The following is an 18,726-nucleotide window of genomic DNA, read 5'->3' as shown; positions in this document are numbered from 1 at the left end:
ATGCGAGTAGGTATGTGGTGTGTGCATGTACAGTATGTATGTGAGTAGGTATGTGTGTGTGTACAGTATGTATGCGAGTAGGTATGTGTGTGTGTACAGTATGTATGCGAGTAGGTATGTGTGTGTACAGTATGTATGCGAGTAGGTATGTGGTGTGTGCATGTACAGTATGTATGCGAGTAGGTATGTGGTGTGTGCATGTACAGTATGTATGCGAGTAGGTATGTGTGTGTGTACAGTATGTATGCGAGTAGGTATGTGTGTGTGTACAGTATGTATGCGAGTAGGTATGTGGTGTGTGCGTGTACAGTATGTATGCGAGTAGGTATGTGGTGTGTGCGTGTACAGTATGTATGCGAGTAGGTATGTAGTGTGTGCATGTACAGTATGTATGCGAGTAGGTATGTGTGTGTGTACAGTATGTATGCGAGTAGGTATGTGTGTGTGTACAGTATGTATGCGAGTAGGTATGTGGTGTGTGCGTGTACAGTATGTATGCGAGTAGGTATGTGGTGTGAGCGTGTACAGTATGTATGCAAGTAGGTATGTGGTGTGCGCGTGTACAATATGTATGCGAGTAGGTATGTGGTGTGTGCGTGTACAGTATGTATGCAAGTAGGTATGAGGTGTGCGCGTGTACAATATGTATGCGAGTAGGTATGTGTGTGTGTGCGTGTACAGTATGTATGCGAGTAGGTATGTGTGTGTGTGTGCGCGTGTACAGTATGTATGCGAGTAGGTATGTGTGTGTGTGTGCGCGTGTACAGTATGTGTGTGTGTGCGTGTACAGTATGTATGCGAGTAGGTATGTGTGCGTGTGCAGTATGTATGTGGTGTGTGCGTGTACAGTATGTATGCGAGTAGGTATGTGGTGTGTGCATGTACAGTATGTATGCGAGTAGGTATGTGTGTGTGTACAGTATGTATGCGAGTAGGTATGTGTGCGTGTACAGTATGTATGTGGTGTGTGCGTGTACAGTATGTATGTGAGTAGGTATGTGGTGTGTGCATGTACAGTATGTATGCGAGTAGGTATGTGGTGTGTGTGCGTGTACAGCATGTATGCGAGTAGGTATGTGGTGTGTGCGTGTACAGTATGTATGCGAGTAGGTATGTGGTGTGTGCATGTACAGTATGTATGCAAGTAGGTATGTGGTGTGTGTGCGTGTACAGCATGTATGCGAGTAGGTATGTGTGTGTGTACAGTATGTATGTGGTGTGTGCGTGTACAGTATGTATGCGAGTAGGTATGTGGTGTGTGTGCGTGTACAGTATGTATGCGAGTAGGTATGTGGTGTGTGTGCGTGTACAGTATGTATGCGAGTAGGTATGTGGTGTGTGTGCGTGTACAGTATGTATGCGAGTAGGTATGTGTGTGTGTACAGTATGTATGTGGTGTGTGCGTGTACAGTATGTATGCGAGTAGGTATGTGGTGTGTGTGCGTGTACAGCATGTATGCGAGTAGGTATGTGGTGTGTGTGCGTGTACAGTATGTATGCGAGTAGGTATGTGGTGTGTGACGGTGGTGTCAGGAGGTGGACACAGACAGATGACCGTGGGGGAGACCTGACGGACAAGTTCACACACACCCCTGGCTGATGGATGAGTCCCTCTCTGTGCTTAAGCCCAATGCTCCAGACAGAGAATAAAAGCTAGAAAAGATTTTCATTTCAATACAAGGACAGCAGCCGGGGAGAATTTAATCGGTGGGCAAGGACAGAGGCTCTCCCTGCTCTCAGCGGCCATCAATCAGATCCCACACTGGGACACACACACAGGCTACGAAGCGACTGAGTGAAGAGTCAAATATTCCTAACATTTCCACAGCCTAATTGTAGCCTAACCAATATCCTAATGGAGATTCAACGAAAAGAAAAATCTGACATTGACATCAAGGGTGGGTGGCATTTTTTGTATTCAAATTTATTGGAAAGACTGCTAAACTATTTCCACCTGGCCCACAGCGTTGTGGCGTACTTACAGTACAATGCCCTTTCACTCCATGTTCCACCAGACGCTTCTTTCAATTGTTATTATCTGTTCGCTAACATTACACAAGTAAATGGAATAAATAAAACAAATGAATTAAATAGATTAGGTCTTGAAAATATGTGAAACCTTTTTTTGAGTTGTATGTTATCTGTGCCTCGTAGCCGAGGCTATATGACAGTGCCATCAACTTGTTTACTTAGCAGACACCACTTGCTGCCTATATTCAGGCAACACATATATTTTAAGAAAATCATGGAATATAAATGAACATTTTAAATTCACTTAGAATAAAAACCTTAGTGTAACAATTTTATTAAGTAATATGTCACAGTAAAGTTACAGCTTCTTCTGACCAAGTAGAAACAAAAAAACAAGTGTATTTTTTGGATGTGCGTGTGCAGGACAGAGGAATAGCAATTCTTACACTATTGTTCTAAATGTAATCACCCTCTTCCTCTTCATTCAGTTAATTCAAATTCAATTGTGAAGTCGTGGACAATTATACGTTTCTATTTGGTTTATATCGCCCATTCATTCGGTGAGAGATACCGTAGCGCCTTGAGACCAACACTTTACACTGTACCCAAAAGCATAATAGCGCTCTAACTCCCTCTTGTGGTGGTCTGGAGCAATGAAGCAGTGATGCAGGGTACCGTACTAAACCACAAATTACCTTTAAGTCCCGCGGCATCATCTCAAAACGTTTAATTGAGGAACCACTCTAGGTGGATGTATGCACACACACAGGCATGAAGAACCACTGTTCATTCAGGAACCACTGTAGGTGGATGAATGCACACACACGGGCATGAAGAACCACTGTTCATTCAGGAACCACTGTAGGTGGATGTATGCACACACACGGGCATGAAGAACCACTGTTCATTCAGGAACCACTGTAGGTGGATGAATGCACACACACGGGCATGAAGAACCACTGTTCATTCAGGAACCACTGTAGGTGGATGTATGCACACACACGGGCATGAAGAACCACTGTTCATTCAGGAACCACTGTAGGTGGATGTATGCACACACACGGGCATGAAGAACCACTGTTCATTCAGGAACCACTCTAGGTGGATGTATGCACACACACGGGCATGAAGAACCACTGTTCATTCAGGAACCACTGTAGGTGGATGTATGCACACACACTGGCATGAAGAACCACTGTTCATTCAGGAACCACTGTAGGTGGATGTATGCACACACACGGGCATGAACGCAGACACACGCATATGAAAGTATTCATACCCCATTTAGTTGTGTTACAGCCTGATTTCAAACTGTATTCAATTGTTTTATTTTCTCAACCATCTACACACAATATCCCATAATGACGACTTGAACATTTTCTTTTTTTAATTTTGCAAATGTATTGAAAATGAAATACAGAAATATCTAATTCACACACCTGAGTCAATACTTTGTAGAAGCACCTTTGGTAGCGATGACAGTTGTGAGACTTTCTGTTTAAGTCTCTAAGAGTTTTTCACATCTGGATTGTGCAACATTTACCCATTATTCTTAAAAGAAATATGTGCAAATGTTCTGCAAACCTTATTAACATAGGTATTCAGACCTTGTGTGATGAGACTCAAAATTGAGCTCAGGTGCTTCCTGTTTCCATTGATCATCCTTGAGATGTTTCTACAACTTGATTGGAGTCCACCTGTGGTAAATTCAATTGATTGGACATGATTTGGAAAGGCACACACCTGTCTAAATAAGGTCCTACAGTTGACAGTGTACCGGTATGTTAGAACAAAAACCCAGGCATGAGGTTGAAGGAATTGTCTGTAGAGCTTCGAGACAGGATTGTGTCTCGTCACGGTATCTCTGTGCATTCATATTGCCATCGAAAAAATGCAATTGTGTTTGTTGTCCGTAGCTTATGCCTACCCCATTCCATAAACCCACCATGGGGCACTCTGTTCACAACGTTGACATCAGCAAACTGCTCGCCCACACGAAGCCGTACATGTGGTCTGCGGTTGTGAGGGCGGATGGACAGCAGCTTATGGTAGAGAAATTAACATTCAATTTTCTGCCAACTGCTCGGCTGGACATTCCTGTAGTCAGCATGCCAACTGCACTCTCCCTCAAAACTTGATACATTAGTGGCATTGTGTTGTGTGACAAAACTAATAATAAATAAAATTTGATTTGATTTGATTTGAACTGCACATTTTAGTGTCCTTTTATTGTCCCCAGCACAAGGTGCACCTGTGTAATGATCATGCTGTTTAATCAGCTTCTTGATATGGTACACCTGTCAGGTGGATGGATTATCTTGGCAAAGGAGAAATGCTCACTAACAGGAATGTAAACAAATGTGTGCACAATATTTTTGAGAAATAATATTTTTGTTCCGATGAAACAGTTCTGGGATCTTTTAATTCAGCTCATGAAACATGGGACCAACACTTTACATGTTGTGTTAATATTTTTGTTCTGTATACTTTAGTTTCTTGTTGCAAACAGGACGCATGTTTTGGATTTTTCTTATTCTGTACAGGCTTCCTTCTTCTGTGTACACATGTACCTTGTGGTCGGCCCTGTAGGTGCAGTACGTTCTAGCAGTGTGTGTGTATGCCTGGTGTGCATGTCCAGTGTGTGTGTGTTTACTTTGTGGTCGGCCCTGTAGGTGCAGTACGTTCTAGCAGTGTGTGTGTATGCCTGGTGTGCATGTCCAGTGTGTGTGTGTTTACCTTGTGGCTGGCCCTGTAAGGGCAGGACATTCTGGCCCAGCTCTCCGTTGAGCCAGAGCTGCATGCGGATGAAGGGCTCCCGGCCCTTCTGGGTCAGCTTGCTCCAGGGCTTGGGCCTGGACAGCATGTCGCTCACACTGCCCTGAGACAGGCCCAGCACCTGTAACACGCACGCACACACAGACAGACACACATACGTCAGTCAATAAATATTTTGATATATCTGAGCACGCCATCACAGTAAAACAACACTAATGTGTAAGTACACTGCTCAGAACACATGCCAGAATAAAGCATAATATTAGCTACAGTAATCAAACAAAAGGATAGAGTTAAAAAGAAAGCTGAAACAATTGTTCTTATTGTACATTGCATATTGACAATTGGTCAATTCCATGCCAGCATGGCCCGAAAATATCTTCCTTCTGGAAATTCTCACATAGAAACTTTATTGGGATGAAGGATGTTTTTATATACTTTTTACATTTGTAACAGCATTTTTGAGAAAATCATGATGAAAGTGGTAAGACCCAATGATCCGTGAACCGTACATGACATAGACAACCCCTTGGTGTCAACATACTCCTAATAGTGAGCGCTAAATTATGGAATATTGCTACATTCTGAAATACAATGTTACTCATTTATCCAACGTTAAAACTATAAATATGAATATCTCAAAAGCACCCTTTTTTTTTGTTGACTTTCTTCATTTTTATGCATATTGTTTTAAACAATATAATCTACAGGTACATCACATTTCCAGAGTGGGCTTTCTGCTACTTTTAAAGTTATGATACATTTTATCACCACAACAGTGAATGGGAAAATGGGTTCAAAGCCAACTCCCTCTGCTGGTGATTTGCTGAATGTGCGATCCTACAGGAGGGCTGTGATTGGTTAATGACCTATAATGTCATTTCTATGTATAAAATGGGTCATACCATTAACAGTAACAGAGAGTCACTCTGGAAATGAAATGTGTTTGAAGAGTATATTGTTTGAATAAATTCATGTGATACATTTTATTTCATATATAGACATACTGCATACTTGAGAGCACACTACAAGAAGTATAATGACACCAAGATGTTGTCTGTATCATGTACGATTTCAATGATCAAAGGGTCTTACAGGAGGCATGTACATATCTAAAAAAGGCCTAGAATAGCTTCTCGACTTTCGTCATTTCCCCCCCCCCCCAAAATGAAGTTATTATCTGAGAATTGCCAGAACAATCTGTGATACCAAAAATATTTTCGGTACATGCAGGCATGTAATCACCCAATTACAAACACTCATGCACTGAGATCATGCACTTATTCCTTCAAACCACTGAGATCTGTACTGTACACCCTGACACCATCTGCTTTAGTTTGTACCAACAGGGTGTATAAATGAGTTTTTGTTGGTGGAATCCTGGTTGGCAGCCCAATACTATTAACTAGCTGAGTGCTGAGAGAGACACAGGCTTAGATGTGTTTTAACTGGATGTGACAACTGAAGCTTACAGGATCACATACGTTTTATGTCAAAGGTGACGGTTTCCTGTTTACACACAAATCTATTTACACACGTATGAATGGATTCATTAAGCAAACACACTATAACAGAGAGCTGAGCTAGCAGAGGACACCCAGTTTTGAAATGTGCTGACTGAGGGTGGAGGGCAGTTGGGCAGAAATGACAGGAAGGGAGAGAGGCAAGTAGAGCAGTATTACAGGGGGGGATGTGAGTTGACGCTATACTGGCGCAGGATGGGTATATCAGGCAGTATAAGGACATGGGTATGGGGCGGTAGGGTGTCTTGCACACCTTCTCTCCAAAGATGCGCTGGCAGATGCCGTTCTTGGCCAGCTTGTCTTTGACCTGCTGCGTGAGCTCGGCCGTGTCCACCTCTTGGTACATGTAGAACTCGTACTGCTCAGGAGTGAGCGGCGCCACCACAGGCTTGGCTTGTTTGGCTGCGGGGGTCAACAGGGACCCCAGAGGCCCCAAGCTTAGGGGAGAGAGACTGCTCTGGGGTGTGTCGGCACGGCTGGGCCCCTGGGTTTTGGCGCCCCCGCCAGGCTCAGAGCTGGCCTGGGAGTACGGGGACTCGGCCCGGGGCCAGTCCTTCCAGTAGTCCAAGGAGGAGATGGAGACGGAGGAGGGTGCCAGCACCGAGGATGAGCCGGCCAGCCGGGGAGGCTTCTGGCGGAGACACAGAGAGGCACAGTCAGTGGGGAAGTGGGGATGGGGCTGGCCACTAAAGGCTAACAGCTAATTGCACAGTCACTGTGGAGGTAGGGCGCTAACCTCTAACGCTAACGTCAAGCTGTCGCCGGCTATGAATAGGCATGAGTGGAAGGTAGGTGGCTTCTCTTCCCCCTATAAAGAAGTAGGACACAGCCACTGTCATTGAATGGATCCAGGGAGGGTATGTGGAGCAGAAGATAGGGGGGAGAGAGTATGGCGATGATTTCAATGTTGTGAAGAAACGTAGCTCCCATGAGTTGCTGGGTTAGGCCATGTTCTGCCTCTGAGAGCTGCGAGCCTAATATCCGGTTTGTGGTGTTGACATGGACCTCACACACACATACGCACTCCGAGCACCTCGTCCTGAGTGGAGCAGCTGCACGCTACAGATGAACATAGACAATGGCCCTCTGTCTTCTAATACCACTTTCCAGATACATTTCAGTTGCACAAGGGCTGTGTCAGAAGCTGATTTGAGTGATGGCAACCAACAAAAACGACAGTAGTGCAAAACAAATCTCAGCAGTTTAAGGAGAAGTAGCTAACAACTTACACGAACAGCATGTATATGTTCCATCAGAGGGAATGAGCCTTGTGTGTAGAACAGTGATGAGTTATAATGATATGACACATTCTCAAAACATTTTGAACATTGTGGCTGGCCCACCGTGGTTCGGAGGTGAGAGAGAGGTCATGAAGGCAGAGAGTATGTGTGGTATTAATGTTATTGTACCTCCTTGCTGTCCTCCTGACTACGCACATCGTCATTCAGGCTTGCCGTGGCTCCCTGCCCCCCGGGGTGCATACTGCTCCACCATTGATCCCTCCAGGAGCCTCGCCCCTGCTTGGTCCCACCATCCATTAGCAACCCTCCTCCTCCCCCGCCTTCTCCCACCACTTCTCCTGCCTCCTTCTTCACCATGGCAGAGTGGAAATCCAGGAGGGAGGAGGGAGAGGAGGTTGGGGGGATGGAGGGCTTCTTGAGGGAAAGGGCCAGGGGCGAGTAGGAGGCTGGGAGGATTGGCGCGCCCAGGAGTTTGGGGGAGAGCAGGGCCAGGTCGGAGGGGCCCATGGAGGATGCCTTGAGGATGGGCTCTAGGGCGGCCTGCTGGGCCTCCATCTCTCTCCTTGCCTGCTCTAGGATGGAGCGAATGGTCTCGTCTGAGCTGGAGGATCCACCTGAGCCGATACCACCTCCACCACCACCAATGCTGGACGAGGGAGGGGGCTGGGACGAGTCTACAGCAGGGAGAGACAGAGAGGATAGACGTCATCAGACAAGGCTACGAACGCCATCTGCACTCAAACTCAAATGACGCTCCATGGCCACACTGTTTTGAAGTAGAGAAGAATTCTGTGAGGTTTGGGATTTTCTGTTTGATGTCTGAAGTTCAAAACAAAAGGAAAACGTAACATTTGAAAATAAGTGATTTCTTATGAAGTCTTATAAACATATTCTAAGTGCTTGATCATTTATACAATAACAGTCCATCACTTAAGAATTTCAATACAGCCACATTTGTCTTGCTAATGTGTTTGAGGCAAAAATAACTGCTCCCTAGTAGAACCATATCCCTTAGATTTAAGACATGGACGGTCAAGGAAATGTATTCTCCCTCCCTGACAGAAAAAGGTGGTCTTGCAGTCTGTACTTGGTTTGTATATTCCCGGTGTGGGGCCACACAGTATGTAAGGTTAAATCCATTCCTCACCAAGTCTGAGACTTTGTGCATATTTTGCAAAATAGTTGCCCATGCCTCGGGGGTAACCTGTCTGTCGTCGCTGTCTGTCCTCCACACCATCTGTAGTGGGTGGCACGGCGTCAAGAGGGGGTTAGCACGAGGGACATCTCTTAGACATTCTAAAGGCAGTGTATGGGGCAGTCACTAGCACGGTTTGGCATTAGTTATGGCATTGGTAATTTCAGAATAATTGTATGACCAATAAGATACAAATGGGGAAAGCTTGAGTCAACCACATCACATCCTACTGTATGTTCATTCACTTCACGGGCTGTATGAGGTCAAAACCCTGGGAAGGAAACTCTTTATACTGTAAATGCCCAGCATCCCTATAATTTCTGTACAAGGGGCATGCAGTGTGGTATGAGGGTTGGTGGTCAGACAAGAAGCATCAGACAACTATACAGCAGGGTTGAAGTTGGGTTGAGGTAAATTATTTTAGCTCTATCAATAGATAGAAAATCTAACCAGCTCCTGCTGTAGAGTCGTGTCCGTCAGAGAGAGAACAGCCACTCACCAGCCTTCTGAACCTGCAGCTCTCTCTTGGCCTGTTCCAGGATGGACTTGATGGCCTCATCTGAGCCACTCTCCGAGGTGCGGATCCGCGTGGTGATGTTACCTAGGGAAGGGCAAAAAAGGTCGGGGGTCAATGGATTGTACCAAAGGGAGGCAACGGGGGTGGTAAATTCTTTGGGTAATTAATATACAGTACCTTCGGAAGGTATTCAGACCCCTTGACTTTTTCCACATATTGTTACATTACATTAGTTACATTATTCTTAGATAAAAAAAATCCTCAGCAATCTACACACACTACCTACCCCATAATGACAAAGCGAAAACAAGCTTAGACGTTTTTGCAAATGTATTAAAAATAAAAAAACAGAAATACATTATTTACATAAGTATTCAGCCCCTTTGCTATGAGACTAGATATTGAGCTCAGATGCACCCGGTTTCCATTGATCATCCTTGAGAGGTTTCTACAACTTGATTGGAGTGGACCTGTTGTAAATGTAATTGATTGGACATGATTTGGAAAGGCACACACCTGTCTATATAAAGTCCCACAGTTGACAGTGCATGTCAGAGAAAGAAAACCAAGCCACGAGGTCGAAGGAATTGTCCGTAGACCTCCAAGACAGGATTGTGTCGAAACACAGATCCGGGGAAGGATACCAAAACATTTCTGCCGCATTGAAGGTCCCCAAGAACACAGTCCATCATTCTTAAATGGAAGAAGTTTAGAACCACCAAGACTTCCTAGAGCTGGCCGCCCGGCCAAACTGAGCAATCAAGGGAGAAGGGTCTTGGTAAGGGAGGTGACCAAGAACCTGATGGTCACTCTGACAGAGCTCCAGTGTTCCTCTGTGGAGATGGGAGAACATTCCAGAAGGACAACCATCTCTGCAACACTCCACCAATCAGGTCTTTATGGTAGAGTGGCCAGACGGAAGCCACTCCTCAGTAAAAGGCACATGAAAGACCGCTTGGAGTTTGCCAAAAGACTCAAAAACAAGATTCTCTGGTCTGATGAAACCAAGATTGAACTCTATGCCTGAATTCCAAGCATCACGCCTGGAGGAAACCTGGCACCATCCCTATGGTGAAGCATGGTGGTGGCAGCATCATGCTGTGGGAATGTTTTTAAGCGGCAGGGACTGGGAGACTAGTCAGGATCGAGGCAGAGAGATCCTTAATGAAATCTACTACAGAGCGCTCAGGACCTCAGACTCATGTGAAGGTTCACTTTCCAACAGGATAATGACCCTAAGTACACAGCCAAGACAACGCAGGAGTGGCTTCGAGAAAAGTCTCTGAATGTCCTTGAGTTTCCCAGCCAGAGCCCGATCAAACATCTCTGGAGAGACCTGAAAATAGCAACCTGACAGAGCTTGAGAGGATCTTCAGAGAAGAATGTGAGAAACTCCCCAAATACAGGTGTGCCAAGTTTGTAGCGTCATACCCAAGAAGACTAGATGCTGTAATTGCTGCCGAAGATGCTTCAACAAAGTACTTCTGTAAATGTGATATTTCAGTTTTTATTTTTGTATAAATTAGCAAAAATGTCTAAAAACCTGTTTTTGCTTTGTCATTATGGGATATTGTGTGTAGAGTGATGAGGGAAAAAAATATTTAAGCAATTTTAGAACAAGGCTGTAACGTAACAACATGTGGAAAAAGTCAAGGGGTCTGAATACTTTCCGAAGGCACTCTGTTGCTAGTATTTTACTTTTGACTACAGTATGTCACAGGTTCACAGTCATAACATAGCCAGTGAAATCTAAAGCTGAATGTTTGGAGTTAGAGAAAAGTGCTACTATTCCAATAAATATCCAGTAAAAATGTCTCAAGTTTGAGTCTACTGACTGTCTCGTGTCTAAAAGGAACCCAAGGTGATGTTGAACCTTCTCCTTCAGTGAGTTCTGACATCAAACCCCCATGGCTCACCCTGGCAACTGCACCAGTGTGTGTCTGCCGGCAATACTCCCCTGGGGGCTCCCTTTACAACACAGCTCAATCCTGTTAACACAAGAGGCCACGGCTACACATGTTCCTCATGAGCGCTGAACAGAACACTTCCAGCAGCCAGCCAGCTACCCTACGCAACAATGGAAAACAGACGTTGGAGAGACTCCATAAGAAACACAAGACCTGGTGTTTTGGATGGGCTTCAGAAGTGAGGGCTAATTGCTGTTTGGAGCTAAACATGGAGGGGCCTGACAAACGTGGCTCCCGAGCTTCCCGGCTTCCTCGCTCTCATTTGTCCTGAGTGAGTGGTCAGAGTAATTGGGCAAGGTCGCGCTCGCTCATGTGTGTGAGTGAGGGGGGGAGCAGCTGGGTACAGGGGGTGAACTGGAAGTAAATCATGACAAAAAAGGGGTCAGACAGGGCAAGGATGGGGGACTCCGTAAGCCCCCCCCCCCAAGCACGTTCTAACTCACACACATACACAGTGATATACACACACGCACAACCATGGTGGTGTACAGGCACAGCTGCCGGGTCATGGGGACAGGATGTTATTATGTTTTTCTAAGGACCTCTGTTTTTAAAGTTAGACAGTTTTGTCAAGGCCACCACTGCCTGTGAAGGAAAAGGGGTTGAAAATGATTGTGTATGTGGCCTTCCGAAGTGCCAAACTGCATGTAAGCACCACACCCATGGCCATTTTCATAAGGCATGAAACACTGCATGGGTTTGGGGAAAGTACATAGCAAAGCATATAAAGGAGCTTTTTAAAGCCTAAATTAGACAAGTGAGGTTTCGCCCTGATGTCAGACAGGGAGAGATTGCGTGGGCTGGTTTGGACTGAAAGTTTTAAGACGCACCCTAGGCGTGGAAAGGGTGCCTTTATAACCCCCTTCACTTTTGCCTAATCCCGTTTTTTCGCCTGAGGTAGAATGTGTCCTTAACCACAGATTTAGGATCAGATAAACCAACCCCTTAATGGGGAAGAAAAAATATCTGACCCTGTATCAGTGGTTAGGGTAAACATCAACCTCCTCCCTTTATTTTCAACCAGACTCCAGGCCAGAAGTGGTAGAGTGACTTTGACAATGGCTAAATGACACAACAAATTGTACAACATAAAAGCCGACCAAAACACTAAACCAACCACGATATGGGAAGGCAAAGAACAGACCTGGCCTCGAGGAGCCTTCGGAGCCGGTTCTTCGCTTCGGAACCTCCTGAAACACTCTGTTCAGGTTCTGGCCTGGGTTCTCTGTTGGAAAACAAGTGGCGACAAATAAGATAAGTGTCAGAACCCTGAACTGCTACATGGCGGTGGATATAGCCCCTAGGAACAGATCTAAGATCAGCTTACTCTCCCTAAATCCGAACTGTTAGAGTGAAAACGCAAAATTGACAATTGATCAGTGTCTAGGAGCAGCTTCATTCTACTCAAATTCAAACAGGATATGGTGGTGGTAGTCAGGGCCTTAGCTATATAGAGCTATAGATCTACAATTACTAGACCAACTCCTCAACATCTAGTCATCTGAGCAAAAACCCTAACATTTGGGCAAAACCAATTCAACAAGGACAAAACTTTTAAGTGACTTACTTAAGAACGCAAATATAGCTAGAAGCCATATGGTTCAATATGTCAGAATACAATGCCTGGAAACGCACACATGCTCTTTGTTAACACTTTGGCCAAAGTAATACACACAGTAGTAGGTAACAGTATCTTATTGTCCAACAGCCAGAAACAAAAGTGGATTGAAGACCACTCTACACAGTCTTAAACTGCCTTCTGAGAACCCTTGAGTCAACCCACATGTTCTACCATTCAAACCCACATGTCAAACTCTCCACATATTCGAGAACAGACATTGATGGGGATTTGGACTCACTGGACCGTGAGTTGTGGGTTCAGTTATTGAGAACATAAATGATTGAAATGGAACAGAACTACTAGCTACAGTGCATAAGAACCACATTACATTTCTCCTCAGCATGATTCTATTAAACTTCTGTTGGACTTCTCCCCTGGGCCGACAGGTTTGGTGCTTGCTGCCAGACCAACTCCTTGAAGCCCGTCCAAACAAGTACAATAGACAAGAGTGCAGAGCAACAGTGTGCACATTCATCTACACTCACTACTCTGCTTTAACACAGAGGAACAAATTTTGCCCGAGCGCAAACTTTCACATCACCCCTGCCCTGACTGCCAAGTGGGCCTGTGCCGTTTAACGCGGAGAGTCTTGACTGCGGTCGTGTTTCCTAATACCCCGTCTGTTTCGCCTCGCTCTCGTCCCGGGCTGCTGACGGCAGCAGCTCTCATCTGGCCTTGTGACGCTACTGACTGAGCACCAAGTTCCAAAGGTATCAGTTCCTCACCCAGAGACAGAAAGAGAGAGAGAGCAGAGGAACAGACACAGCCAGAGGGATGGATACAAAGAGATCGAGAGATTTACGGGGGGGGGGGTCTGAAGGAAAGAGAGAGAGCAAAGAGGGGAAATATGGAGTCATTTAATAGGAACCCAATGTACAGGTTTGCGTTTTGTAATCTGTCTCAAATTTGACGTAATTGCTTGTGAAAGTGTCCGCATTATGAGCAGTTTGGGTTGAAGAATGAGGGCTTTGCAGCAGGGGGGCGGCAGCTACAGTCTGAGTCGCCATGTGTACTGCCACTACTGTGGGGTATGCTTTCTTCGAAGACTTAAAGCACTATCCTCAGAACATCCTGTTCTGCATGACTGGCACAAACACACTCCACACCCCTCTGCACCACTGCCTGTCCAGACATGCATGTTATTGACTGCTGTTTGAGCCTATTCAGACAGATCTTCCTCTGCAATCTGACGGGATCAGCTTGCCTCCCACTCACTGACTCAACAGTACAGGCTGCATTCCCAAGCAGCAAGCGGCAATGTGCCATTTAAGACGGTAACAAAATCAATAGCAAAAAGCAGTGGGCCGACAGCGCTAAGTGATGGAACCCTGAGTGGCGCGTGACGATGACATCTTGATAGACTAGCTTGTAAATGCTCCCTCCCTCTACCGGGTTTGATTCCTGGGGCGGTTGCTATGACAACAGGTGAAAGACGATAACAACAGAAAGGGAACATGTCTGCGAGGTTAATCTGGGCATTTTAGCAGGCGACATGACTGGCGTCAGGAGCGATAAAGATCGCTGTCCATTCATCAAGGGCCCGGGCTATGGCCACACTGCTGAAGTGTGGGGGGGACATCTAAAGGTCTGTTAAAGAGACAGCGCTACCACCAGTGACCAAAAATGCCCCCGTTTGTGAGGTCAAAGGTTTAAGGTTAGGGTCATGCACTAACTGAGGATCACATTGAACGAGGACGTTCTGAAGTTTGTCTTTTGCTAATCTGAATAGCATCAGTGTGTCTGACAACATTCAATGTACCATTCAGCACCAATTTTCCCATTGAGTACATATATTTGTGGGATAGCACTGCAGGACCATACTGAAGCTACTGTAACACAGAAACAAAACACCTGCCTGAACCTGGGGCCGTTCTACTAGCCTCGCATGCAGCCTAATCTCGCGTGTTTACATGAATGGAATCAGTGGTAATCAGTCTGGTAAATACGAGGTTACCGTTCTATACTCATCAGAAATATCTCACCTAGGAATTGGAACTTGATGTGTGATGCAAAGCACCTGGAGGCAAAGACATCACTAAAATATGTGTGTATATGTGCTCAGCTGTGTGTGTGTCTGTGTGTGAGCAGTTGATGTGTGCTGTGTGAAGTGTGTGTACACATTTCTGTCAGTCTCACCTCTCTGCCTCCCCTGGATGCTGCGCAGTGCCAGAATGTTCTGCTCGTCAGACAGGAACTGCCTCATCTTGTGGAAGGGCTCCTTGCCCCGGATGGTCAGCTTGTTCCAGGGCTTGGGCCTGGCCAGTATCTCACTGACTGAGCCCTGGGACAACCCCAGCACGTAGTGGCCGAAGATCCTCTGCCCAATGTTGTGCTTGATCAGCTGCTCCTTGACCTGACGCGCTATCTCAGACGTGTCCATGTCTTCGCCTTCCGAGACGCTCCCCGCCCCTTCTGACTGGCTGGGCGAGGGGGCGAGGCCGTTGACATCCGGGCTGCCCGCTGACGGGTGCTGGGATTGCGACTGCAAAGACTGATGGGGTGGTAGGGGGCTGGCTGAAAGGGAGTTATGGGTGGGGTAGTTGGAAGGGGAGAAGAGAAGGGCCTGGCCGGAGGCGGACACGGAGTCCTGCAGGGCTTTGGAGTAAAAGGTCTGCATGAGCTGGCGCTGCAGCAGGGAGTTGAGCACCACCTTGCCCCCCAGGGGGAAAGCGGTGCCCGCCGACGCCAGAGAGGAGGGGCTGAAGAAGTCCTGCCCACCCAGCCCGCCACTCGTGGGCGAGAAGTGGTGTGTGCCATTGGCGGCAGTGACAGGGGTGGTGTCGGAGGAACCACCTGAGCTAGTGCGCAGGAGGAGCTGAGAGGAGGGAGGGGGAGGGGAGCCCTTCAAGTTGGTGCCCATGGGTGTGGTGCAGAGACGCTGTTGTCCCTCTGATGACTCTTTGACCTTTCGCTCTCTCAAACCTGTGTAGCCAGACAAAACATGACACAGATCAATACATCATGTGGCATCAACAACGTCCAAAATAAAAACAAAATAACTAGACTGGGGGGTGCAGTGTACTCCAGTGGAGTAGCATAACATTAGAGTGGAGAGGCACTGATGGAGTGTGTTTATTTTCCAGTTGGGGCTTCTGGCTGTGGAAAGGGACACTGAGCAGTAGTGAAGGGAAGCATCTGGCAGGCATGTCCCAGGATATGGACACATGCAAAGGTGCCTAGCTTACCTGCTGTGTGGTGTATGCCCTGCCTACCCTCCTTTAACCTGCCCCTGCATCTCACCATCTCCAGGCCACCACTCACTGAAGGTAGAGTTGGGATTCGCATATTTCATGGTGGGTTAACCTCAGTGGTGTGTGTGCCTGTGGTGTGTTCATCAAAATGTGGGGACAGGGGCCGTCCGGGTGGCGCAGGGGTCTAGGGCATTGCAGTGCTAGCTGTGCCACCAGAGACTCTGGGTTCGCGCCCAGGCTCTGTCGCAGCCGGCCGCGATCGGGAGGTCCGTGGGGCAACGCACAATTGGCCTAGCGTCGTCCGGCTTGGCCAGTAGGGATATCATTGTCTCATCGCGCACCAGCGACTCCTGTGGCGGGCCGGGCGCAGTGCACGCTAACCAGGTCGCCAGGTGCGAAGGTGTTTCCTCCGACACATTGGTGCGGCTGGCTTCCGGGTTGGATGCGCGCTGTGTTAAGACCTTCGTCTCTCCCGAGCCCGTACGGGAGTTGTAGCGATGAGACAAGATAGTCTCATCGCTATACCATGAAATTGGGGAGAAAAGGGGGTTAAAATAAAAATAAAAAGAATGTGGGGTCAGGAGCAAAATTTACTATACAGCAATGATAAACAATGGCTGCCAAGCAATAATTGCTCTTCACGAACTTTTCCTTGTGCGCTTTGATTAATGTCAGGTATAGCCATTGGCCCAACACCATTGCAAAAGAGACCATGATCATCAGGCACACAACATTTAGTTATTCTCATGAAACTGATAACATGTTACAATCATTACCATGAATTAATCCAAAATTACATTGGGAAGTAACCAAGTAAGATGCCGGTCCGACCTGTATCTTTGGTTTCACAGACATGATCTGGTAGGACAACGAGAGATCCCATTAGGAATACAAATGAAATGCTTCATTTTCGAGGGCGGGGGAGGGAGGGAGGAGACCCTTAAGCCAATTGGGATGACATTTCCAGAGCGACCGAGTGGTAAAGAGCACATTGGTAGGAGAGACTAGCGGGGCTTCATTAGCATACTGGATCACTTTGTCTCCACCAGCGTCTGACCTCCAGTGGCCCCCTTCTCCTCGCCCAGGGTGGGCTGCACTCTGCCCTCCACTACCCCCGCCTCCCCACAACGCAACTGCAATCTGTGTTGTCACAGATGCACTACCCAAACAGCCCTGGGAAGCAAGCAAACTGACCTTAACCCGTAAAGATGAGATGTAGCCTCCAAACACAAGCAGGGGTCGGTACCTGTTTGTCTAGTTAGAGACCCCTAGCCTGTGGTGTGGTTAGAGACCCCTAGCCTGTGGTGTGGTTAGAGATCCCTAGCCTGTGGTGTGGTTAGAGACCCCTAGTCTGTGGTGCGGTTAGAGACCCCTAGCCTGTGGTGCGGTTAGAGACCCCTAGCCTGTGGTGCGGTTAGAGACCCCTAGCCTGTGGTGCGGTTAGAGACCCCTAGCCTGTGGTGCGGTTAGAGACCCCTAGCCTGTGGTGTGGTTAGAGACCCCATAGCCTGTGGTGTGGTTAGAGACCCCTAGCCTGTGGTGTGGTTAGAGACCCCATAGCCTGTGGTGTGGTTAGAGACCCCATAGCCTGTGGTGCGGTTAGAGACCCCTAGCCTGTGGTGTGGTTAGAGACCCCTAGCCTGTGGGGTGGTTAGAGACCCCTAGCCTGTGGTGTGGTTAGAGACCCCTAGCCTGTGGTGTGGTTAGAGACCCCTAGTCTGTGGTGCGGTTAGAGACCCCTAGCCTGTGGTGCGGTTAGAGACCTCTAGCCTGTGGTGCGGTTAGAGACCCCTAGCCTGTGGTGCGGTTAGAGACCCCTAGCCTGTGGTGCGGTTAGAGACCCCTAGCCTGTGGTGCGGTTAGAGACCCCTAGCCTGTGGTGTGGTTAGAGACCCCATAGCCTGTGGTGTGGTTAGAGACCCCTAGCCTGTGGTGTGGTTAGAGACCCCATAGCCTGTGGTGTGGTTAGAGACCCCATAGCCTGTGGTGCGGTTAGAGACCCCTAGCCTGTGGTGTGGTTAGAGACCCCTAGCCTGTGGTGTGGTTAGAGACCCCTAGCCTGTGGTGTGGTTAGAGACCCCTAGCCTGTGGTGTGGTTAGAGACCCATAGCCTGTGGTGTGGTTAGAGACCCCATAGCCTGTGGTGTGGTTAGAGACCCCCTAGCCTGTGGTGTGGTTAGAGACCCCTAGCCTGTGGTGTGGTTAGAGACCACTAGCCTGTGGTGTGGTTAGAGACCCCTAGCCTGTGGTGTGGTTAGAGACCCCTAGCCTGTGGTGTGGTTAGAGACCCCCTAGCCTGTGGTGTGGTTAGGTCATTTTTTGGAGAGGTCAAATCTTGGAGTTTAGGGTAAAATAAACTTTAGGGAGAGATTTTAAAAGAGAATAATGAGGTAAACAGAACAGAAAGCTAAAGCTCTCCAAAGTGAGAGACACTTATTTTTCTTCAACTGAAAAAAGGCAAACTGATCACCAGCAGCTGTAAAACTAGTACCAAAAGGTTGGTATTGCACACCAAGGACCTACAAGTCCCCAATCTTTTCATCCCCAGTCTAAGCAGTTGGGTAGCAGATGTAAAGTCAAGGCGTTTAGAGAAATGGAGATAACAAGGAACTTCAAAAAGTGATCCTGTTGAAATGTATTACAGAACATGTTACAGTATCTCTCAAATCCCCCTGTTTAAAGGGCTGATTCTCTGAATGAGATAAATCGAGAATCCAGACAAGAC

General features: G+C 47.2%; 1 protein-coding gene across 11 annotated transcripts in view; it reads right to left on the bottom strand.

Moving 5' to 3' along the window:
* LOC110538892 (homeobox protein cut-like 1) overlaps positions 1–18,726 on the bottom strand; it is a 256,649-nt gene that overhangs the window by 17,035 nt on the left and 220,888 nt on the right. For 2 of the 11 annotated variants that reach the window (XM_036937492.2, XM_090192409.1), the window contains exons 14-20: positions 14,947–15,732; positions 12,334–12,414; positions 9,205–9,306; positions 8,658–8,747; positions 7,679–8,184; positions 6,523–6,900; positions 4,708–4,867 (exon numbers count right to left, since the gene is read on the bottom strand). In XM_036937492.2, coding sequence (XP_036793387.1) covers positions 4,708–4,867; positions 6,523–6,900; positions 7,679–8,184; positions 8,658–8,747; positions 9,205–9,306; positions 12,334–12,414; positions 14,947–15,732 — 2,103 coding nt within the window. The remainder of the gene's footprint in view (positions 1–4,707; positions 4,868–6,522; positions 6,901–7,678; positions 8,185–8,657; positions 8,748–9,204; positions 9,307–12,333; positions 12,415–14,946; positions 15,733–18,726) is intronic. The other 9 variants (XM_036937496.2, XM_090192410.1, XM_090192413.1 and 6 more) reach the window with 7 other exon arrangements.

Source organism: Oncorhynchus mykiss, chromosome 12 (assembly GCF_057628025.1).
Source record: "Oncorhynchus mykiss isolate SJ-2025 chromosome 12, ASM5762802v1, whole genome shotgun sequence".
Lineage (NCBI taxonomy): Eukaryota > Metazoa > Chordata > Actinopteri > Salmoniformes > Salmonidae > Oncorhynchus > Oncorhynchus mykiss.
Note: the sequence above shows the minus strand (reverse complement) of the source record. Positions and strands in the feature narration are given on the sequence as shown.